The sequence below is a fragment of the Sorex araneus genome, chromosome 2 (assembly GCF_027595985.1).
Source record: "Sorex araneus isolate mSorAra2 chromosome 2, mSorAra2.pri, whole genome shotgun sequence".
NCBI lineage: Eukaryota > Metazoa > Chordata > Mammalia > Eulipotyphla > Soricidae > Sorex > Sorex araneus.
This window is the reverse complement of record NC_073303.1, coordinates 208611482-208636737: the sequence shown is the minus strand read 5'-3', so window position 1 is coordinate 208636737 and position 25256 is coordinate 208611482. Positions and strand designations below refer to the sequence as shown.

General features: G+C 47.4%; 1 protein-coding gene across 3 annotated transcripts in view; it reads left to right on the top strand.

Annotated features, from left to right (window-relative positions):
* Positions 1–14977: 14977 nt before the first annotated feature.
* The window catches only part of UGGT1 (UDP-glucose glycoprotein glucosyltransferase 1), an 88616-nt gene continuing 78337 nt past the window's right edge, over positions 14978–25256 (top strand). For 2 of the 3 annotated variants that reach the window (XM_055125537.1, XM_055125535.1), the window contains exons 1-4: positions 14978–15169; positions 18660–18737; positions 21210–21345; positions 23912–23991. In XM_055125537.1, coding sequence (XP_054981512.1) covers positions 18668–18737; positions 21210–21345; positions 23912–23991 — 286 coding nt within the window. In that variant the 5' untranslated portion in view covers positions 14978–15169; positions 18660–18667. The remainder of the gene's footprint in view (positions 15170–18659; positions 18738–21209; positions 21346–23911; positions 23992–25256) is intronic. The other variant, XM_055125536.1, reaches the window with a different exon arrangement.

Genomic DNA, 25256 nt, shown 5'->3' with positions numbered 1-25256 from the left:
CCCTGGCTCTATGTTATAAGCTAGTCTTCAGAAAATGTTATTTTCTTTAATCAGGTCATCATTCTGCTTCACTACTCTTAGCACATCATTCTATTTATTCTGAAAATATGAAAACATGTCAAATGCCCTAGATTTTTTTTTTTAAGATGCATGCATAGCTTAGAATGAGACAGAGACCTCATAAAATGCTGCAAGTATTTTTTTTTCTTTTTGGGTCACACCCGGCGATGCACAAGGGTTACTCCTGGCTCTGCACTCAGGAATTACTCCTGGTGGTGCTAAGGAGACCATATGGGATGCTGGGAATCAAATCCGGGTCGGTCACGTGCAAGGCAAACACCCTCCCTGCTGTGCTATCATTCCAGCCCCAAGGTTTTTTTTATACTCTTAAAGTTTCCAGACATTCTGTGGTCTGTTGTCCCACATATTCTTCCAGATGCAATCTGAGTCACTGCCTCTTGTACCCCTCCCTGCTTCCTGCTTCCTAGAGGATTCTGGGGACCGAACCCAAGTCACCTGCATGCAAGGCAAATGCCTGCTGTGCTACCTCTCCAGCTCAGTTTTGTTTTGTTTTGATTTTGGGTCACATTCGGTGATTCTCAAGGCTTACTTCTGGCTCTGTGCTCAGGAGTCACACCTGACATGCTTAGGGGGCCCTCTGGGATGCTGGGGATCAAGCCTGGGTTGGCCTCATGCAAGGCTAACACCCTACTCCCTGTACTACTATTGTGGCCCTCACTCAGTCTTGATTTATATCATCACCATCATCGTCGTCATCCATTTTCTCTAGCAGATCGTCGATTTTCTCGAGCAGTCGCAGTAACGTCTCCATTCGTCCTAGCCCTGAGATTTTAGCAGCCTCTCTTTACTCATCCTTCCCAATGGTGCCATATTGGAGGCTCTTTCAGGGTCAGGGGAATGAGACCCATCATTGTTACTGGTTTTGGCATATGAATACGACACGGAGAGCTTGCCAGACTCTCCCAATTGATTTATATACGGCTTGATATTTTTACAGTGATCTTAAGTTGCGTTTGTTAATATTAACCATATAATTTAGATTTTGGAAGAATGGGTATGTAAAATGTGATACATACATGCACTATAATATTATTCTGCGAAATGCTACACCATAGATGAACCTTGAGAACTTTATGCTAAATGAAATAAATTAATTACAAAGAAATACCCAAGATACTACATGATTCTAATTACATAAAGAACTTACTTAGAGCTGGAAATGTAGCTCTGTGGTAGAGCACAAGCCTTGCATATGTGAGGGCCTGGTTTTGATCCCTGGTACCACACACTCAGATACACATTACGATAATACAATCACAATAAGAGAAAGTAGAATTTCACTCCTGGTGGTGCTTGGGGGACCATATGGGGAGCTGGGGATCAAATCCAGCGTGGATGCATGAAAAGCAAGTGCCCTATCTGCTGTACTATGTCTCGGGCCCCTCTTTCCTATGTTTTAATGGAGGCATTTATTTTTTTTATTAATTTTTTGGCTTTTTGGGTCACACCCAGCGATGATGCTCAGGAGTTACTCCTGGCTCTGCACTCAGGAATTACCCCTGGCAGTGCTCGGGGGACCATATAGGATGCTGGGAATCGAACCCAGGTCGGTCGCGTGCAAGGCAAACGCCCTCCCCTCTATGCTACTGCTCCAGCCCCAAATGGAGGCATTTATTACTAAGAACTTTCCTTATAGAATTCCTTTAAATGCATCTCATACACTTTAGTCTGTTATATTTCCAATAACTTGTTTCCAATTATTTTTTAAATTCTATTTTGATGTTTTGACCCACTGAGCAGAAGTGTATTGTTTAATCTCAAGATAATTGTGATTTTCCCGTTTTTCTTCTTGTATTTGATTGCTATTTTCATACCAGTGTGATAAGAAAAGATGTTTTGTTGATTAGTTTTCTTATGGAATCCCCAGAAAGCATTACATAGGCTTCTGCAAGCACTCGCAGGAGTGACCCCTGAGCACAGAGCCAGAAGTAAGACCTGAACATAGCTGGATGTCACCCAAAAACTAAGAAGGGGGGTGCGGAGATGGAAGAGAAACCCATTGCACATTAATCTAAATAATTCAGAAAGAATTAAATAGAAGTAAGAGCAAATCTTGTTGAAATGAAGTACCAAACAGAATAAAGTCAAAGAAAGTGAAAGCCGGGGAACGGACAGGAGCTAAGACACATACCTTGCATCCTGCTGACCCCTTGGTCCTATCCTGGCACTTTGTATCGTCTCCTGGGCAAATCTTAGCACTGAGATTGAAAGTCTTTGAGCGCCTCCTTGTGTGGTTCCCTGAAACAAAACACACACACACATATGCACATGCACACATGCACGCACACACACACACATACATATACACACAAAACTTGTCTTTTAGGAAGGGCAATTAAAATGGATAAATCTCCAACTTACCTGATAAGAGGGAGAAAGAGGGGATAAGCACATCGTCAATATCAGGAAAAAGGAAGAAAATACATAATGAAAGATCACGTGAAGTTAAATAGAGAACATAGAATTCTTAGAGCTTACTTAGATTTCAATTTAACTATAAAATAAAAAAATTGAACAATACTTAAAAAATGAAGAGCAGAGATGTTGTGGCTGAATCTCCACAGACAGGTGGGTCTTGAGGCTGGATCTCTGGAGGTTTCTTGGGATGGGGTGGCTGAATCAGCATTCTTCTGGAAGGCCCCGTGCCCTACTTACCCCTACATCCTCCGCTATCTAAATGGCCCAGCTTCAGAGTTCCACGACTGATTTCTTGCGATGCCAAATTGCTGAGCCATAGCAGTTACACAGCTCCTGGTGCACAGAGCCACATGATCAGCGACTCGACATCTCCAAATTCCACAATCCTGACAGCCCAGTAGGAACACAGCAAATTAGATGGGAAATGCGTGTAGATGCTCACGGCTCAATGAGTGAAAACACTAACACAAAAGGCTCAGCTGGCACTGAGCAGCTCGGTAAACCGCCAATGACTTTAGTAGCACATTGTGAGAGACACACTGTAGCAAGCAATATAAAGGAAATTCTTTTATGCTTGCTCAGGGGGCCAGCTTCAGGGTGGGTGTGTGGGAGCTGAGGACGTTGGTAGAGGGAGGGAAGGTCACACCGGTGGTGGGGTTGGTGTTGGAACATGGATTGCCTGAAATTACTGTATTAGGAGCAACTTCGTAAATCAAGGTGTTTAAATAAAGTTTCAGACATTAATAAAAAGAAGAGGTAAGTATTTTGAGTTTTGTGCCCACAAACTTGAAGGGTGTCAGCATTAGACGGCCCAGGGGTAGGTGAGCTCATTTGGAGATGCAGATGAATTTGGTTTTTGCATTTTTAAAAGGCTGTAAGAAAGAAGAAGAGATAAAACAAAACAAATGTGGCCTATGAAGTCTATAAATATTCATAATCTGTTTTCTGTTTGTTTTTGTTTTGGGCCACATCCAGTGGTGCTCAGACCTGGCTCTGTGTTCAGGGATCACTCCCGGTGGGCTTCGGGGACCATATGGAGTGCTAGGGATGGAATCCTGGTTGACTGCACACAAGGCAAATACCCTACCTGCTTGTGCCATCTCTCTAGCCCTTCATCTGCTCTTTTTTCTTTTTGGGTCACACCCAGCGATGCTCAGGGGTTACTCCTGGCTCTGCACTCAGGAATTACTCCTGGCGGTGCTCGGGGACCTTATGGGATGCTGGGAATCGAACCTGGGTTAACTGCGTGCAAGGCAAACGCCCTCCCCGCTGTGCTATCGCTCCAGCCCCTCATCTGCTCTTTTATAGAAAAAGTTTCCTGACACCTGACTTGACTGTAACAGACAAATTCTTTCAAAGACAAATTAACCAACGTCCACACCCGAAGAGACAGACAGCCCTGCTCCCTAGAGCTGCGGGAGCACTCTGCAATCTCAGAGTGCTGGGACTTCTCTGTAGGTGTGTGGGACCCTCAGCTGCCCCCGGCCCCCCACAGCTCCCAATGAGACAGGGTCTTGGAAGGTGCAGCAGCTCTATTCTTTACTGAGTCCATATCATGAGGGGGGAAGCCACTGGGTATGTCCTTGTCCCACTGCTCCAAGCAGCTCGCTTCCACCAGCTCCACAGACTGTAGGAGCTAGAAACCCACTGAACCTAGCTTAGACCTAGACTACCCTGCAAATTCCCTCTGTTGAAACATGGGACCTAAGTACCACCAGGCCGTCTCACAGAACTAGCCTCGCAAATCAGTGGAGATCGCCGGAAAGCAACGGAAAAGTGAAGATAAGTCTGATAAGTTAAGTAACTTACCAGATCTTCACTGAGATCATCTTACATCTAGTTCCATCACGATCACCCAGGAAATACTAAAAACAATAATAAGAAAGCCCCAAGGTGATCAGCTTCTGACGCACAAGGGGACAGAGACCAGGGGGAGTGTTCAAGTTCATCCAAACCCTTGATGCCCTTCAAGTAGGGCAGCAGAACTGCAGCTGTCAAGACGGTAGAGAAAATGAAGAAGGCACTGGGAGAAAAATTCCATCAACTCAAAGAAAAACCGATGCAAAATATTAAAGAACCCATCATAATGGAATTAAAAAGGTGATAAAGAATACAATGACAAGCCACAGAGACAGAATTCAGAATGCAAAAATCTCATCAGTGATCCATTAACAAGTAAAGAATAGGCAAGAGAAAAGAGATAATATAAAAAGTCAGAAAAAACAAACTGCAGAGATGCCTCCAGACCGTGTGTCAGGCTGAGTCTCACCTGGGGCACCCAGAGGAGGCTGGGTGAGCCCAGTACCTGCTCCATGAGCCCTGGCAGAGCTGAAAACCCCCAGAACCCAATTCCCTCAGTGCTCATGGCTAATCTTCACCCGCTCAGAATGAGTCTCACACATGAGAATGAATATACTGAAAAATCCAGGGATGCGAGATTTGTGACCAAAATCTCCAGGTTCTCAGGGAATCAGGAATGGGCAACCTCCACCCATCTCCCTGTTCTTCCTGGAGCCTGCCCGTCATGCCCACGAACTGTCTCTGGTGCCGTATAAGCTCACTAACTGCCATGACTCAGATACTCACAAATAAATCTTGGAAGAGAGTCACAAGCGGCAGAGCTGCCTCCAGACACCATCCAGTTAAACATTTAACTGTAGTTCTATCACCCTATTTAAAATTTTAGAATTCCTGATACTCATACTCTATACCGTTGATGTAGCAGGAGTAGCATGGCATTTGCTGGGGTATAAAGTAGAAGACAACAGATCTCGACCAAATCAACCACAAAACATTAGCACACAAAGCTCAATGTGTAGGGGGCTGGAGAGATAGCACAGCGGGGAGGGCGTTTGCCTTGCATGCGGCCGACCCGGGTTCAAATCCCAGCATCCCGTATGGTCCCCTGGGCACGGCCAGGGGTAGTTCCTGAGTGCAAAGCCAGGAGTAACCCCTGTGCATCGCCGGGTGTGACCCAAAAAGCTAAAATAAATAAATAAATAAAGCTCAATGTGTAAAAAACATGTTAGTAATCTATTATAAAAGAACTTAATGTGTCCAGGGTGAGATACAATAATCTTCACACACTTTCCTCTAAGGAAACTTTTGGATTATTTTTAGCAGATTATTTATAACAACCAATACACTGTCACTGTCACTATCATCCCATTACTCATCGATTTGCTAGAGCGGGCATCAGTAATGGCTCCATTGTAAGACTTGTTACTGTTTCTGGCATATCGAATACGCCACAGGCAGCTTGCCAGGTTCTGCTGTGAGGGTGGGATACTCTTGGTAGCTTTCGGGGCTCTCTGAGAGGGGCGGAGGAATTGAACCTGGGTCAGCCACAGGCAAGGCAAACACCCTACCTGCTGTGCTATCGCTCCAGCCCAACAACCAATACAAAATAAATTATTTAGGATTTGTCTTTGAGGCAGGCTTGGTTGTTGGTGGTAAAATTTGAAATAATGGTGGTGGGAAGGTGTAATGGTGGTGGGATTGGTGTCGGAATTTTGAATGCAATAAGTTATTATGAGTAACTCTATAAAAATAAAAATTGAAACTAAAAAAAGTGCGAAAAATGTAAGATACATAATTACAATAACCACAGGAGTAATCATCACATGATAGGTATACCAGAAGGAGAGGAAATGAGAGAAAAATACTAATGGAAGAGATAATAGTTGAAAACATCCCCAATTGGTGGAGAAGGTGCTCCAAAGAGTACCAATAACATACTCTCAAACAGAACAGCACCAAGACACAGAGTAATCAAAATGGCAAGAACCAAAGAGAGAGACATATTACTTAAGTGGTAAAAGAGAAGCAAAAACTAAGATACAATGGAAACTACATACAACAGATCTCTGATATTAAACCATATGAAGTCATAAAGTATACTATATCCTATACTATATCCAAGGCTCTACATGAGAAAAGCCTCCAATCTAGGGTTCTCTAAGGAAAAGGATAAAAGCATTCTCCAACAAACATGAGCTTGAGACATTTGCTACACCTAATCCATCCCTGCGATGAATATTGAATGACTTCCCACAAAAGCAAACACTGTGGAATGCAAAAACAACCAAAATCTTCATAGAAAAATATTAAGAAATTCATGCATATCAATAACTTTTCTGAATGTCAATGAATGAAACTCTTCCATCACGGGCCTTGCACGTGGCCGACCCGAGTTCAATCCCCGGCATCCGATATAGTCCCCGAGCACCACCAGGAGTAATTCCTGAGTGCAGAGCCAGGAGTAACCCCTGAGCATCGCTGGGTGTGACCCAAAAAGCGCCCCCCCAAAAAAAGAAAGAAAAAGAAACCCAAAAAACCCCAGCCTCTTGCATGCAAGGCATGTGCTTCAACTCTTTGAACTGTCTTACATCCCAGCCTCTGTATTATTACTGGTTTTTCAGCTTTAAGGCTATCCCTGGTGATTCTCAGAGCCTACTCATGGTGCAGTGCTTCAGGGACCATTTAGTGCCATCTGTGTGTGGGGCTCCCACTGCGACCTAGTCCTTTGAACTGTCTCAGAAGCCGTCCTGCATTCTTTCACTTTTCTGTGACAAGGCTTTGCTCCATTGGGAAAGATCAGTAATTGCATCAGTCAAAACTGCTGTGAGCTCAGTGAAGTTCCCATAAAGAGGTGACAGCTCTAGGGGCTGGAGTGATAGTGCAGTGGGTAGGGCGGGTTCAATTCCCAGCATCCCATATGGTCCCTGAGCATCCCCAGGAGTGATTCCTGAGTGCAGAGCCAGGAGTCAGCCCTGAGCATCGCTGGGTGTGACCCAAAAAGCCAAAAAAAACACCCCAAAAACAAGAGGCGCCAGCTAATTGCCAACCCCATACTGCAGAGTCACTAGCTACATCCCTGGCTCTCCATTCACTTCTGAAAACACATTCTAGGTAAAGACTGGCAGGAATTTGTCTCTTCTTTATCTTCAGTGTTTTTTAGAGTTTATACATAATTGGAGGTCCTTTGTGCTCGTATATATGTATAAACATCAAAACACCATCTGGAAAAGCAAGCGGCTCTTTGAAGTCTATGGAGAAAGCACCAAATGGCAGCTTTTAGACTGTTCCCCAAAAACCTGCTATAAAACATCCTCCTATATGGTTAAGATGCAATTCTCTCAGCAACACTATGCTTTATTTTCAATAAAATATATAATTGCATGGGAAGGAGAAAAACAGTCTTTCAAACTGTCCATACTCTATCCCTGACATTGTAAGTATTATCTTATTTGAGAAAAGGGGCTTTGCTGATTTGACAAAGGCATCAAACGTGGGATGTGCTCACTTACCAAATGCACACAGTTGAATCCCACGTCCAGTCAGGTGGAGAACCTTTCCAAGTTGCAGTGGAAGAAATGCGACAAACAGAAGAGGATTTATCCCTGTGTTACTGGCCTTCAGCTTCATGTATGTCTCTGCAGGGCTCACAGGGGCCTCCACAAGCAAAGTGTCGCCCCAGTTAATAACCAGAAAGAAAATAGAAACTGTAGTTCAACAACTACTGGGAATCAAACTCTGCTAAAGCCCAAATGAGCCGGGAAGAACATTTGTCCACAGGCTACATGTATGATGGGTTTTATTGTTGGTCATTGTTTGTTTGATTTGGGACCACCCCAAGCACTATTCAGGGCCTATCTGGGATTGTTCAGTGCTGAGGGTTGTACTCTGGCAGCCGAAAACCTCCAGAACTCCAGGCACAGCCATGCTCAAGGCCACTCTTCACATGCTTGGATGAGCCTCGCGCATGAAGGAACCAATAGAGGAACCCAGGTATGCGGGACTTGTGGCTGAGATCTCCAAGCCTGCTCAGATCAGGACTGGGCCTCCTCCACTCATATCCTCAGTCTTCTAGTAGCTTGGCAGTCACACCCACAAACTGCCCCCAGCGCCATGTAATCTCATCAGCGGCCAAGATCCAGAGATTATTAAACAAAGTTCCTGGTAGAGAGTGACACAGTATTTCCTCCATTCCTCTCAGAGAGCCCGGCAAGCTGATGGTAATATCCTGCCCACATGGCAGAGCATGGCAAGCTATCCGTGGTGTACTTGTTATGCCCAAAACAGTAACAAATGCTGGTCCTCATTCCCCTGACCCTGAAAGAGCCCCTAGTACACCATTGGGCTACACTAGCACGCGACACAGACAAATGGAAATGTTAGTGGCGCCCGCTCGAGCAAATCAATGAACGACAGGATGATAGTGATACAGTGACAGTGATACAGTTTGTTTGATTTGGGTCCACCCCAGTCAGTATTCAGGGCCTATCTGGGGTTGTTCAGTGCTGAGGGTTGAACCTAGGCCTCCTGCGTGCAAAGCACTATCTCTAATCCCTGAGATTTAATCTCTATCTCCTCTGCCCTGTGTGTGCTGCCTTGACCTTCGTTTGTGGTGTTTTGTTACATAACAGACGTTACAGTAAGGACAGATTTCTTTCAACCAAAGTAGGCAGAAAACCGTGCATGCATCTATTTCAAAGATGAAAAAGGCAAGGGCCTTATCTGCTGTACTCTCGCTCTATCCCTCCTCCATATATTTCTAAGTTGAAGGTCAAAACTTCAGAAACATTAGTATATTGTACAGCCACACAAGGATAGCTGTTTGTGTCTGTCCTTGGTTCTTTTAATTGTTGTTTCCCAAACCAATGTTTTCAAGTCTGTGGATCACAGCCCATTAATCTGTGGCTGTGACAAGTATTAAAAAAATAATGAATGCAAGAGGAACCTGAGTAATAGTACAGTTGATAAAGTGCTTACATTGTACATTGCACGTGGCCGGGTTTGATCCCTGGCACCACATATGATCCCCTGAGCCCTGCCAGGAGAGTGGCTTTTGGTGCAGGGCCTAGATTAAGCCCTGAGTATGCCAGGTAGTAGCCCAAACACCAACAAGAGTAATTTCTGAGTGCATGAGCCAGGAGTAACCCCTCTGCAATGCTGGGTGTGACCCAAAAAGCAAAAAAAAAAAAAGAAAAGAAAAGGAAAAAAAATTAAAAAAAAAAGAAGTATTCAAAAGAGTGGGATGGAGTGATAGTACAGTGGGTAGGGCGTTTGCCTTGCATGCGCCCGACCCGGGTTCAATCCCCGGCATCCTATGTGGTCCTCCAAGCACTGCCAGGAGTAATTCCTGAGTGTAGAGCCAGGAGAAACCCCTGAGCATCACTGGGTGTGACCCAAAAAGAAAAAAAAAAAGAAAAAGAAAGAAAAAAAAGAAAAAAGTATTCAAAAAAGTAATTCATAAATTTGTTTTTGTATTACTTTTCCTCCCTATGGAAATGCTTGTGAAAGGGGGCTGGAGCGATAGCACAGCGTGTAGGGCATTTGCCTTGCACGCAACCGACCCGGGTTCGATTCCCAGCATCCCATATGGTCCCCCAGCACTGCCAGGAGTAATTCCTGAGTGCAGAGCCAAGAGTAACCCCTGTGCGCTGCTGGGTGTGACCAAAAAAAAAAAAATGCTTGTGAAAGACTTGATATTCACTTTGTAACATACTATACACTTATATATTTGGCTTTTTAGTCTCATCCAACAGTGCCCAGGGCTCACTCCTGACTCAGCTGTGGCATCAGCCCTGGTGTTGCCTAGGGAATCATGCTGGGGATTTGAACTGGGATCGACCACAAGCAATGCAAGCACCATCCTCACTATTCTCTGTCTTGGACCCCAAAAGAATACACTTTAACCCCTGTGCTATCTCTCCTGCCCTGACTTCAAAGTATTCCTTTTTACATGATGAAATGTGCCAGTGGAGGGGATTGGATACTATTCAGCGGGAAAGAATGATGAAATCCTGCTATTTGCTGCAACTTGCGTGGAATGGAATTGGAGGTTCCTATTACTTTAGGTGAAGTGAGCCAGGAGAAGATGGACGAACACAGGATAATCTCACTTATCTGTGGTATGCAGAATAACAGGACGAGGGATAGCTAGACATCAAAGGGAGGATACCTACATCTCCCTTGACCCTGGAAGAGAGGAAGGAGAAGGACAGAGAAGGAAAGAAACCAAAGGGTGGGTGGGGAGTAGAAACAGAGAGAGAGGAAGTAGCTGGGGTGGGGGGAGGGGGAGGACCAGGGCACAGGGTGGGGTAGAGGTGTGGTGTGTCTGTGTTTGTGTATCTAACCCGAAGACAACACCACCCACAGGAGATCCAAACTGCAACAACAAAACTTAAAACTGTGCCTGTCCGGGCTGGAGTGATAGCACAGCGGGTAGGGCGTCTGCCTTGCACGCAGCTGACCCGGGTTCGATTCCCAGCATCCCATAGGGTCCCCTGAGCACTACCAGGAGTAATTCCTGAGTGCAGAGCCAGGAGTAACCTCTGTGCATCGCTGGGTGTGACCCAAAAAGCAAAAAAAAACCAAACCAAAACAAACAAAAATAAAAACTGTGCCGGTCAAGAGTCCTGCTAGGGGGTTTAGGAGAGTCTGGGGACATTGATGGCGTCAATGTTACCACTGGTGGTTGGGACCCGTGCTGACACATTGTATGCCAGAAACTCAACTATGAATAACTTTGTAAATCATGGTGTCGAAATAATTTTTTTTTTAAAAACGCGGTTTCTATAAAATACAGATTTTACATTTTACATTTTTACAATTTTACATTTTTACATTTACAATTTTACATTTCTGGCAAATGTGGTGTGTGTGTGCCCCCTTCTGCATTGGAGCCGTGGGCTGAGTGTCTCTGCTGTGATCACGGCAAGCGTGCTCTCTGCAGTCTTCAAAACGTCGTTAATCTCATTCTAGAAAGCTTTACTCTCACAGCCTAACATCTCCGACTGCTCCACCTCTAAATAATGTTTTATTTGCGGGGGGGGGGGTCACATCTGGTGGTGCTCAGGGGTCATTCCTGGCGGGCTCAAGGGACCATACGGAATCACACCTGGGTCAGCCTCATGTAAGGCAAGTGCCCTTCCTGCTATACTATCTTATCTCTCAAATAACATTTGGAAATTAGGGTTCAACATCTGAGTTTGGTTTTTGTTTTTTGGCTCACACTTGGCGATGCTCAGGAGTTACCTCTGGCTCTGCACTCAGGAATTACTACTCCTGGTGGTGCTCTGGGGGATGATTTGGGATGCTGGGGTTCAGATCAGCGTCAGCCATGTAATAGGCAAGTGCCCTACCTGCTATACTATCACTCCGGACCCAACAGTTTAATTTGGGTTTGGGGGCAACAGCCAGTAGGTAAGAAAGATAATTGCCAGGCTTTGTACGAAGAGGTAAATAATTGGAAACAGGGATTTGTTAGGGTGGCAAAATTGTTTGGTAATGGTAGTGTTACAGGATTTCAATCTGGTCAGACTGGGAAAAACAACACGGTCACTTATAAGGCCTTAGAAGGAAGATTTATTTTACCTAAGGGCCCAGACAGAACTCTTTTGGTCCGGTCCAGAACGAAGCCTCAGTTTCATTTCATATCTATTTTTTTTTTTTTTTTTTTGCTTTTTGGGTCACACCCGGCAATGCACAGGGGTTACTCCTGGCTCTGCACTCAGGAATCACCCCTGGCGGTGCTCAGAGGACCATATGGGATGCTGGGAATCGAACCCGGGTCGGCCGCATGCAAGGCAAAAGCCTTACCGCTGTGCTATCGCTCCAGCCCCTCATTTCATATCTAAAGAGGGGATGGGGTATTTGGAGGCAGCAAGGAGAGAGGACAGAAGCAGAAACTCCTAAGCATGTCATTTGCTTAGCAGGCTCAGCACCATTTTTTTTTTCCTTTTTGGGTCACACCCAGCGATGCACAGGGGTCACTCCTGGCTCTGCACTCAGGAATTACTCCCGGCAGTGCTTGGGGGACCCTATGGGATGCTGGAAATCGAACCCGGGTTCACCGCGAGCAAGGCAAACGCCCTCCCCGCTGTGCTATCACTCCAGCCCTGGCTCAGCACCGTTTTAAGGATACTCTGAGCCCCTTCTGTGGTCACAAAGCATCTCGAGGCCACTCTGCACATTCACTAGTCCAGTCTGTTTTTAGCACCCTTTCACTTCCTTGGCTGCTCAGATGTCCATGATTAAGGCAAGGACTCAGGTCCAGTTCCCTCAGCAAATGCCCTGTTTGGAAGCAGGTTTTTAAGCATCTGTAAAACTCCATATAATTTTACAGCACCGACGGTAAACATTAAACTTACGCAAATAACTCAGTTTGAACACAATTTCCACTTTATTGAGTTTGTGATTTTTCTGCTTTTAAACACATTGTCATGATACTTCATATTCGGGGCCTCCAACTGACAGAGCTGTGGGGTTGTGACTGGCTCTGAGCTCAGGGGTGACCCCTGGTGCCCTCAGAGAACCATCTGCAAAGCCTCCTATTGTCCTAGGACTGTTTCAGGGTCACAACAAAATCAAGGAGGGTTGCTACATTTGTTATGTGACAAATGTGCTCGGACATAGTCTCAACATTCTTTGGGTTTGACCTAAGTACAGCAAATGTATCCACCACTTGAATATTATGCAGAACAGTTTCACTGTCACTCTCCTGCCCCAATGTTCCTCCTCCTTGCTTTTTTTTTTTTTTTTCATTTTTGGGAGGGGAGATGGTGGAGGCTCATCTGACAGTGCTCAGGGCTTACTCCTGGCTCTGCACTAATGGATCACTCCAGGCAAAACATATACATAGTGGAATACTACTCACTATAAGAAGAGACAGAATCATGCCATTAGCAGCTATGTGGATGGATCTGGAAAGTATTTTGTTGAATGAAGCTAGTTAGAAGGAGAAGAACATATACAGAATGTCTCCTTCATATTTGGGGATATAAAGAAATTAGCACAATGGGTAGGACGTTTGCCTTGCACGTGGCCGACCTGGGTTTGATTCCTCCAGCCCTCCTGGAGAGCCCGGCAAGCTACCGAGTGTATCCCGCCCATATGGCAGAGCCTGGCAAGGTACCGTGGGGTATTCGATATGCCAAAAATAGTAACAAATCTCACAATGGAGACGTTACTGGTGCCCGCTCGAACAAATTGATGAGCAACGGGATGACAGTGCTACAGTTTTAACAAATTCCCAGAGGCAACAGGACTGAGACCTGGTCTCCAGTGGGAAGAACTGGCAGGGCAGGGGCAGTGACGGAGGGGAGGGGAGGTGCTGGCAAGGTTCGCGTGTAAAAGCCTACCAATAATAATTGTGTATGCCAAGGCCCCTAAAATAAAATCTAAAAAAAAAAATCTAAACATTATATCCTTCAAAAATATTCACTTCTGGGGCTGGAGCGATAGCACAGTGGGTAGGGTGTTTGCCTTGCACGCTGCCAACCCGGGTTCGATTCCCAGCATCCCATATGGTCCCCTGAGCACTGCCAGGAGGTGCTCTGAGTGCAGAGCCAGGAGTAACCCCTGTGCATCGCCCGGTGTGACCCAAAAAGCAAAAAAAAAAAAAAAAGAAAATTAGCTACTGCGTCTGCGCAACTTTATATCTCTTCATTCTCATCAGTGGAAAACTAATTATCAAATATTTCCCTGTCAATAGGGCCGTATTCTTGGGGGATAAATTCCAACAAGAATAGTGAGTTCTGTGTTGAAAATCCAACAACATTAGTGAGTATTGTGTTGAAATATGGAATGTAATCAAGGTAAAGAAAAAAGGAAGTGAAATTTTTCAGTTATGCATGGGGGGTGGTTGGGGGGTGCGGTGTGGATGTATACTGTTTTTTTTTTTTTTTTGGTGATGGAATATGGGCACTGGTGAAAGGACGGGTGTTTGAACATTGTACAACTGAGACATAAGCCTGAGAACTTTGTAACTTTCCACATGGTGATTCAATAAAATAAATTTAAAAAAAAAGAAAAAAAGAAAAAAAATGGTTTAGGGGCTGGAGCAATAGCACAGCGGGGAGGGCGTTTGCCTTGCATGCGGCCGACCCAGGTTGATTCCCAGCATCCCATGTGGTCCCCTGAGCACTGCCAGGAGTAATTCCTGAGCGCAGAGCCAGGAGTAATTCCTGTGCATCGCCGGGTGTGACCCAACAAGAAGAAAAAAAGGAAAAAGTTTACTTTTGCAAAAACCTGAAAACCACAGACTGCAAAGAACAAGGCCATCCCACTCTAACGCCAAGCAAAATGATTTAATACAATTCGGTCTCCTTTCCGCCCCCCTTCCCCCCCCCCCCCACCAGCCCGGGGTTTCAGCCCCAGCCGCAGGTGCTCCGGCACCGGGCGCGGCTATTGTGCAACACGGCCCTGGGGCGAAGGAAAGTGACCGCGACAGCACCAGAGCCGCAGGAGAACCGTCACCGAGCAGAACTCTGGAGTCCCGGCTGTCGGCCCGACCCCCACCACAGAGACCCGGAGACCCCCAAGTCCCACCAAAGGCGGAAGCAGGAAGCCACGAAGGGCCGACGCGCAGGAAAGATGGCTGCCGGCGGGCGCTCTGGGCGGCTCGTGGGCGCCTCGGTCGCCGGAAGTCCTCCGGCTCCGCACGCGGAAGCGGAAGCGCGGGGCGGCCGGCGCTGGGCGCTGCGAGCTCGGCCCGGGAGCGCGGGCGGCGGGAGAGTCGCGTGTCGCCTGCTCACTGGCGCCGCCGCCGCCGCCAAGCCCCGCCTCGGCCTCGTCGCAGGTGGCGCGGCGGACGGAGCGCGGCCGGGCCGGGGCTCCGGGGGACCGCGAAGGCGCGTGTGCGCGGCCGCGCGGCCGGTGACAGGTACCCCGGGCTGGGGGGACGCGGCTGCGGGTCGGGGCCCCGGGCGCCTGGCGCGCGCGCGCGGTCACCTTGGCTCTGGCTTCCTTCCTGACTCAGTTTCCCCGCCGCGCCCCAGCCGTCCCCGGCTTGCAGATGTCCCGGATGGCCCCGGCGTGGTCTCGGGCGCCGGGAACCGTCTGTCGGTGCAGGGTCGGGGGGTGCGCGCGGAGCCCGCGGGGAGGAGGTGGGGACCCGGGTGTCCCCGAGGTGCGCGGGCTTGAGCGTGGGCCCGGCAGGCTGGGCAGCGGCCGGGCAGGGCCCGATGGCAGCGCGCGACCTCCCCCAGGTCCCCCTGCCCCTGTCCGTGCGTCCCGTGCGCTTGGGGCTGCAGCCCCCCGCGCGCCCTGCCCGGGTCCCACCAGCGCGCTCTGCCCGGGTCCCACCAGCGCGCTCTGCCCGGGTCCCACCCGCGCGCCCTGCCCTGGGACCCCGGGCCCCGGGCCCGCTGCTTGTCACCGACTCCGGATCCTGGGGCAGCTCTTGTCCGGGTTGGCGAACAGGCGTGTTTGCTCATCCCTTGGGGTCTGGACGCCTGGCGCTGCCCTTGGAACATGTGTTAATGCCCTTGGCCAGCCAACCGGAGCCTCGTGCCTGCAGGAGAGTTATCATTTGGGCTGATCCTAGAAGTTTCCCCGTGCCTTGTGAGGAGCTCAAGTTTGTGCAAGGAAATAGCGTCGCTGTGTACTTGCGATGCGTTTTGTAACTGGAGAGGTGTAAACGGAACTCTGGGGGAAAGTGGTCAGCTTTCTGCAGTTACCTGGGAGCGCTCTGTTATCAGATCAGAAATTATAGGGTTTGCAGAAAGTGGTTTGCTGATAGCTGTTAAGTGTACAAAGTCAGTGATTGGAGAAATACATCTCTCTTCCTAATATTTTCCCTTGTTATATGTTAAGCTTGCAAGTTACTCCTGGCGCTCTGCATTCAGGAATTACTCTTGGCGGTGCCCGGGGTACCTTATGGGATGCTGGGAATCGAACCTGGGCTGGCCCGTGTGCAAACAAACGCCCTACCCGCTGTGCTATCACTCCAGCCTCTGTTGTTTTTTTTTTTTTTTCAGTGTCTTGTCTTCATTTTAAAAATGGAAGAAAGGATGATCTAGAATTTTATGTCTCTTTTGCTTACAACAAGTGATAGCAGCTGCCACAATATGTTTATTACTTTTTCAATATCCTACTGTAGATCAGGGCTTATTAAACTTTTTTCATTTTCCACTCCTTTTTGGTTTTTCTCTCCTGGGGTCATATTGAGTGATGCTCAGGGGTCACTCCTGGCGGGGCAAGTGCCTTAATGTCTGTACTATCCCTTTAGCCCGAGACCCCTGGGAATTTGTTTTGTTTTGTTTTGAGGCTGCACCTGTCAGTGCCCTGGGGTCACTTCTAGCAGTGCTTAGGGGAGCACATGGTGCTGGCGACCAAGCATTGCGAAGCTGAGCTCTCGGCCTCACAGAGAGCTTTCTAAGTGATCTCAGAGAAACAGATATATAAAATGGGCATAAAACACATAAAATAGGTAAACAAACCACACATTTACTGATAGTAAATGATGAACTTATTTTAAAACGTTAAGGAAGAAGTATGTGACCCATATGGTTTATACGGTACAGTTTAAGAAGCCAGGCTGTTGGCCCCTGGGCTCCGGGCTCTGGACCAGGTGGGGCGCATTGGGCTTGGGGCCATGAAATCATATTTCATAACTCATATGGTCCGTCCCCTGTACATGCCCGGGTAGACCTGTAGGCTCTCTGGTGCCCGTTGCCTTTTTGCCTGTGTTATATGACCCACGAATGATATAAATATCCTGATTGCTTTTGGCAGGAAGCGGTTCCCCCACCCCTGCTTGAAGTCAAGGAAACCTATTAAGATGGTGTTTCTGGATGTGGCGCTTTTTAGTCACACCCAGCCCTGTACTCGGGGGTCACTCCTGCAGTGCTTGGGGACCCTGTGGTGTCGGAAACTGAACCTGCGTCTCGTGTATGCGGGACCAGCTGTCCAGTCTTTTGAGCTGCATCCTTGGCCTGGGGCCTGAAACTCCGGGTGGAGATGGGGGAGAGGCGGTTTGGGCCGTACCCGGCAGGGCTTGGGTTATCCCTGCTCTGCTCAGAAGTGACCCTTGGCCGTGATCAGGTGGGCCATTTGCAGTCTGAACTGCAAGGCCAGAGCCTTAATCCCTTGTACTATCTCTCCGCCCCCCACTCCCACAACTTTTTAAACAAGGTTTTATTTATACATCATGCTTCAAGCACTATATAATGTGTGTGACATAAGGCCACATTGCTGTCTCTGGTGTCTCTTATTTATGTCTCCGTCTATTCCTCTCTAAGCAGCACGGCAGGACCACGAGCATCAGAGTGACCAGGGGCCTGGTAAGATGGAGACATCCTCATACTCGGAGCAGGGAGGTTCTTCTGCTTCTCTGTGTGACCTTTTCCTCTGCCTGTGGAGTCATCCTCACCTCAAGAGCTCCCTCTTTAAAAGAAACCAAAACACCACAAAATTTCTAGGGTGCTTTCCTATAAATTTGTTTTCTGTTTGAACTCATCTTAGTACTCCAGCTTTTTGTAGCATTTTGTTCCTTTATGCTACACTTGTTTCCATTTGCAGTTCCCCCTGTTTGTTTGTGTTTGCACTTTCCCTTATGATAGGAAGGCGCTTTCCCCTGTGATTGCAACAGGCTATCTCTCCGCTCTTGGTGTTTGGCGTTTGGAGGAGGAGCATGTACCTCACATTTAGGAAGTCCTGAGTTTGCTACCCATTCCGAGAAACACCTTTATGTCCTTGTAGACCTCATACTGGGTCCGCAAAGCCACACCGTGTAGGATTCGTTTCGGTAATTGTTTCAGTTCTGGTTTCTTTCCAGCCACCTTGGACAGAGACTCTGGAGAAACCCTGCACTTACCTTGGTTCATAAAGGGCTCTGCTCAATCTGGCGGTAGGGGTGTTTGACCTTCTAGTGCCAGCAAGCCAGCGCGGAATGGCATGGTATTGCAGATGTTTGAAAAGTAGGCAGACCCACAGAGGCGGGGTGGGGTGGGCGGGATGGGGTGGGGGTGCAGGAGGGATCCTGGGATCGTAGTGGTGGAGAATGGGCACTGGTGGAGGGATGGTACTTGATCATTGTATGACTGAAAGTTTGCAAGTCTGTAACTGTACCTCACGGTGATTCATTTAAAAAAAAATTAAGGGGCTGGAGCAATAGCACAGCGGGTAGGGCATTTGCCTTGCATGCGGCCGACCCGGGTTCGATTCCCAGCATCCCATATGGTCCCCTGAGCACCGCCAGTAGTAATTCTTGAGTGCAGAGCCAGAAGTAACCCCTGTGTATTGCCGGGTGTGACCCAAAAAGGAAAAAAAATTTAAAAAAATACGGCAGATGTGAGTTCTGAGCATCGTGTTTTATTACTCGTGAACGTTACTTAGCCTCTGTTAAACTTCCATTTCCTCTTTATTAAAAGTGATCGTGATGCTGTGTCGTCCGTCCGGGTGGTGCGGCGGTGAGATACCGTCTGTTTGCTGTGCTGCACAAAGTCCAGGTGCTGCCACACGCAGGCGCTGTGGGGTGGAGGGCGTGTGTGGACTGTGACATGTGGCCCCACCCCGAGGGGCAGGTCTCTTTGGTGGCCGCCTGGCCCTCGTGGGCCTCTCAGTGCTGCAGCAGGGTGGCCACCCCGTAGCTCCTGCTTCTCCTCCAGCACTGCTGGGCGGAGAGATCCTCACTCAGGACAGTCACCAGTGGGGCAGGAGCTGACTCCATGCTCCAGGCTAGACAACTACTGATTTGGGGGGAGGTCCGGGGACCGGGGATCAACAATAAGACTTGTTCCCCTGGAGAGAGAGCACAGCGGGGCGGGCACTTGCCTTGCACGCTGCCCACCCAGGGTCATCCCAAGGACTGCACGTGGTGCCCCGAGCCCCTCCAGGAGGGATCTCTGCGGACAGCCGGGAGTAACCCTGAGCACTGCCAGGTCTGGCCCCCAAACCAGAGTAAATAAGTCAACTTTCCCTGCTAGCCTAAGATATATTTCTCAGGGACGTTTTTGAGATCATGTGATAGCGATGATTCTCTAATTTAGAGGATTCCCCCTCCCCCCTTATGATAGCATCTTTCATTAGATCAGTGGATTTGGCTCTAACAAAGTCACTCACATGAAAGGCTATATTGAAATGTTGACATTTTATTTGGGGAACGATTGTGTTTTAGGTGAGAAGGCAGAAGTGCCGTTCTGCACTCGTGGAGGCCCTGGGTGTCGGACATCACCCGTGTTTGTGTTTTAGCAGTAGTTGGCGAACAGGCTTGTAGCGGAACTCCTCTGAGTGGGTCTGAGCTCCCGGGTTCTGCAGGGTCTCTTCGGATGAGCCTTCTGTGCCTGACAGAGCAGGTCCCTGAGATTCGCCCTGCCCTGTGGGGGGGGAGGGGGGGCGGAGCCCTTGACACTGTGTGTCAAAGTTTGGGTCTTTGCCTTCTCCTTGCAGCAGACTCCAGTAATCTTGGTAACTAGAAGGTGCCTACAGCTGTGTCCTTCCTCTCCCTACACCGCACCAGGCCTGGCCATCAGCAGATTGTCTGAGGCCCCGTTAGACACTGCCCCCCCCCCCCCCCCAGTGTAGATGTTACGCCAACACAGTGGGATTGGACGTAGGCGGGCTCCCCAACACTGACATGCAGGGGTACAAGTTTGGCTTCGGCTCTGATTCTGTCGTCTCTGGGTTACCGGCTTTCGTAGAGCCTGGGGAAGTCTGATGACCGCTCTGCGGGGTACGCTTTGGGGGTGGAGATTCAGGTGAAAGACGCCTGGCCAGAATCTCGATTTTGAAGAGGTCTGGACCGACGGTTGGCACTGTTGAGTCCCAGCTGTGCTGGTGACCCAGTGTGCCGTGTTTTCCAGCTGCAGGGTTCTCTTAGGTGCCTGAAATTGACCCCGACACCTGAGGTATGCCTTGGGCCGTAGGAAATGTATTTTGGAGTTTATGTTCAAGGCCCGTTTCATTAGCTTCCCGGGCTGCATAGACTCAGAGAAACCACAGTTCATTGTCTCGCAGTTCTGGAGTCTAAGAAATTTGAATCAAGGGCTGGGAGGTGGGGAGGAAGGCAGGTTAAGCCCTTGCCTGACACGTGGCCAACCTGGTTTGATTCTGGGCCCAGCATATGGTCTCTTGAGCACTGTCAGGCGTCAACCCCAGTCACAGAGCCAGGAGTAACCCTGAGCATAGCCAGGTGTGTCTATAAACCCGTTGTCACACAGCTGTATTCTCTCGAAATCTGAAAGGGAGCATCTTACCTTGCCTCTCTGACTCTCGGTGGCCCTGTTCTTGGCTTGGTGTCATTTCAGTGTCTGCCTCTGTTTTGGCTCTGGGGTCCCAGAGGCCATTTGCGGCGGCTACTAGTCAGCTATGATGCCGCTCAACACCACGTGACCGGGATGAGGTGCTGCTTTGGTCCCTGTGATGCTGGGGACCCCCTGGGCCACCCCGCAGTCCCCCGGGCCTCCGGGACTAGCCCTGGTGATGTTTCCCAAAACATCAGTTGCCCACTGAATGCCGGCAGTCGACCCAGGGCAGCCTGCGTGCTTGGCATGTGCCTTAACCTGAGTGCTAACAAACTGGCCTATCACAATAGACTTCTTTGCCGGGGGCCGTACCCAGGAGCACTCAGGGGTTGCTTCTGGCTCTGCACTCAGGGATCACTCCTGGGTGGCTCTGGGGACCGTATGTTATACCAGGGATCGACCCTGGGTCGGCCGCGTGTAAGGCAGGTGCCCTCCCTGCTATAGCAGAGTCTCTTCAGCTCGACCAGTAGACTTTCATATGTCTACACCGCAGGAAATTAAGAGTATAACCCCTGTGTAGCTTTATTTCTGTGGCAGTCAAATATTTGCTGTCGTAGGTGTCATTATATGTTGGAAGTGTTTGTAGTTCTCTAATTCCATGTGTTCCTTTGTCTTTAAGCAGTACTAGTCCAGCTGGAACAGCTTCTGAGTGAAAACGTTCTTTTTTTCTCCTCTCAGGGACTTGCTCTACGATGGGCCTTCTGACTGTGTTCACCGGATTGTGGCTGGTTTCCTTGGTCAGGGCAGATTCCAAGGCGGTTACAACCTCTCTTACAACAAAGTGGCTTTCCACACCGCTGTTGCTAGAAGCCAGGTAAGGCGACATCATTTCTCGTACACGCTTTGCTGGTGTTTGGAAGGGGTTCGCGGAAGGTCTGGCTCCACAGTGCTGCCTGGGGTGGCTGTGGCTGTCAGCCGGCGTCTGTCCTGGGTGACAGGGCTGGGTGGTTCCTGAGGCAGCTCTGGGCCTTCTTTAGATGCAGGCGTCTAACCAGTTACATCATTATGCTATTATTATGCCAGATTACAAGGGAGGAGAGAATTGTACTTAGAGGACATTTTTTTTCTGCTCGAGCAAATCGATGAGCAACGGGATGACAGTGACAGTGATTATTATTATTATTATTATTATTTTGACTTTTTGGGTCATGCCTGGTGATGCACAGGCGTTAATCCTGGCTCTGCATTTAGGAATTACTCCTGGTGGTGTTCGGGGGACCATCTGGGATGCTGGGGTTCGGACCTGGGTTGGCCATGTGCTAGGCCTTACCTACTCCACCCTATTTTTCTTTCTATTATTATTATTATTTGCTACTAAGATTTGGGCTGTGCAGTTTGGAGTAAATATCTAAGTCATTAAAATTTGCTATCACTTTCCGAGTAATTGTACAGAACTTAGATGTGATGGTTTTGGTTTTGTGGTCGTGTCATAGCTGACTGCTCAGGGCTTACTCCTGGCTCTGTGCTCAGGTAGCACTTCTGGGCTTCAGGGATCGTTAGGGGGTGCCAGGAATTGAAATCGACTGGTTGTGTGCAAGGCAAGCATATACCCACTGCACTGTATCTCCAGCCTCAACTTCAACTAAGTCTTAACTCAAGTTTGACAACCATCACCACTACCTCCCTCTTCTCTTCCCTTACTGGAATATTTGAAAGCAAATCTCAGGTCATAAGTTTTCATCTGTAATTCTCTATAATGTTTTATTAATGGAATAGGAATGTGAAGCCAAGAAATCTTTAAAACAAATAACTGAATGCATTTGAATGTACCCTGATAGAGTTCTTTCAATAGTATCTGTGTTCTTTTCTTTCCTGTGTTAGTTCATTGGATCTGGTAGTTAATTTTCTTAACACTATTCAAAATATACATGTTTAAAGATTTATTTACGCAATGCATTGGAAAATAATGCATGTTATGAGAAGTTTTCCTGCTTCCTGTGAGAAGCGTATTTTTACTTGGGTGTCCCATTGTAGGAGAATATTAGCAACAGTGAATCCTTGTTTTTTTCAAATATTGTCAGTGAGTGTATTATCCCTTCTGTCTTCTGCGTATTTGGTAAATGCTGTTTTAACTCACTCATTTGCTATTTATTCAGTTGTTTCCTGTCAATGACAATACCTGTTTTTTTAGACGATAAGCTTAATAATGTAGGTTTGGTATAATGACATCCGTGTCAGTTACTAGGAAACTTAGAAAAAAAAAATGACACATCCAACAAGGCACTAAACAACTGGATGCATTACTGCTCTGGATCTTTCCAGAAGCCTTCTTTTAGAGGAGCTGTGTATTACCAGGAAGTCTTTCTTGCCCTTCCTATGTTGCTGTGTCTAGCTGTGGAGTGGAGTGAGATTTGTGCACCCCCGTGCTGACAAGCAACGGGGAAGCCTCTCTTGGGCGGGGCCAGCGGAGTGCCAGACCTGTGCTTTGCTTTGCGACAGTGAGGGACAGATCACCACCAGGTTGACCTCCTGGCTCAGGGCAGAGGACGGAGTCTTCAGTTTGTCCATGACTTTTCTGTCAGGTGTTTTACATTCTGGAGTGAAAGAATTACTGTTACTTTAGGTCCACAGTCTAGAGATGTCAGTCACTGTCATCCCGTTGCTCATCGATTTGTTCGAGCGGGCACCAGTAACGTCTCTCACTGTGAGACTTACTGTTACTGTTTTTGGCATATCCAATACGCACAGGGAGCTTGCCAGGCTCTGCTATGCGGGCACGATACTCTCAGTAGCTTGCTGGGCTCTCCGAAAGGGGCGGAGGAATCAAACACAGGTTGGCCGCGTGAAAGGCGAACGCCCTACCGCTGTGCTATCGCTCCAGCCCAGAGATGTCAGTTGTATGAGATAAAGATAAAAAGATAGAGTCTAAGTTCTGATATCTTAAAATTTTCTGATCTTAAAAATTTGGATTTATGATTAAAATAACAACATACGGCGTCTTTAGTCTCCTGGAGATATTTCTAGGGTTCATCTTTTCCTTGCGGGTAACCTTAGGTAAAATATATATATTTTTTATTCTTTGCAAGATCTTTGAGAAAATAAGTGAGCAGCAGAACAAATACCAGAGTTATTGGTTCTTAATTCTGTTTTCACTACTATTTGTGTTTTCATAAATGGGACTGTTAAGACTTTCCTGCTAGAGGATTTTTATTCCAGGATTCTGAATTCGTGAATTAAGTGTATAAGTTAAAATAAGCTAATAAGCTAGTAATAATTTGTCATTGATATACATATTATTCATGCTTATACTTAGTATAAATATGAGGTCAAACTATGGACATTGGAAAACTTAAAAACCTATAATTACTCTCTTTAGACAGAGCATATATTAGAAGATTTTATTGTCATTTTATTTCTGATATTTCTCCCTTTCCTCCCAGTGAGTTTTTAGCAGAAGACAGTCAAGAGAAATTTTGGAATTTTGTAGAAGCCAGTCAAAATATTGGATCATCTGATCACGGTAAAATCGAAGCAAATGCTTCTTTGACTTTGGTGTCTGGGAACCTGATAGGAAAATGGCCTCTTTCTCATTCTGTGCGGCACGGCATTGATGGAACACATTTTACTCTGTAAGGACTCACGTGGTGATGGTCCCAGTAGAGATAACACAGTGAAAATCACGGTCTTCCGAGCCCTGCCAGGAATAATTCCTGAGTGCAGAATCAGGAGTGACCCCTGAGCATTGCCGGGTGGAGCCCCCACACAAAACAAAACCAAACCAAAAAACAAAAACAAATTGAAAATTATTTTGGAAGTAGTTTATAACTTTGAATATAAGCCTTCCCTTTGGTTTCCCCCACACCCCTGATTTTATACACATGTGTTCTTTGTGGCATATGAGGACCAAGGATGCAGTTCCAGTGGTCGAGCATGTACCTTGCGCGTGCAATGCCCTGGATTTGTTTCCTGGCCCCACGGCTTTCTCTCCCTCCAGCTCCACAGGAAGTAGACACCAAAGTGCTGTTCTGTGGAAGTCAAATTCACCCTTCTGTGAGGGATCAGTCATGTGATTCACCTGTCACCTCCCATTCTCATCGTCAGTGCCACCCAGCCTGCCATCCACCCAGAACTCGAGAGGCCCAAGTGTCAAATGAATGACAATCTAAATTCTCGCAGTTTATGGTTTAGAATGTGCTCTCAGAGTCATTTTTTTTTTTTAAAGATACAGCTTTTTTTTTTTGCTTTTTGGGTCACACCCGGCGATGCACAGGGTCACTCCTGGCTCTGCACTCAGGAATCACCCCTGGCGGTGCTCAGGGGACCATATGGAATGCTGGGAATCGAACCCGGGTTGGCTGCGTGCAAGGCAAATGCCCTACCTGCTGTGCTATCGCTCCAGCCCCTCTCAGAGTCATTTTCTAGTGTAACGTGTGCTATGTAAAATAGAAACATTGGCTGTCAAAGATGCTGGCTACATGGGGAGGGCAAAAGCTTGGCTGTTGCAGTGATAGAAGGTGCTGAGGAGAACATGTGTGAAAAAGGAATAGTTAGTGGATTGACTAATTTTGATTTTTATTAAAATAATACACTTTTAATTTTCAAGTTTTAATATCTCTTTTGTGGTATAATTATATAAAAGTTTAAGCACACATCTGAGAGTTTTTGTTACCTAATTTAGGATTGACCAAAAGTTTTCAGTTTTCAAAGCTTGTCCTAGTTTTAGAACTTTATTTCATAGTACAAATTTATCAAAGTGGATTTTATAGTGAAATTTGAACTCTGACA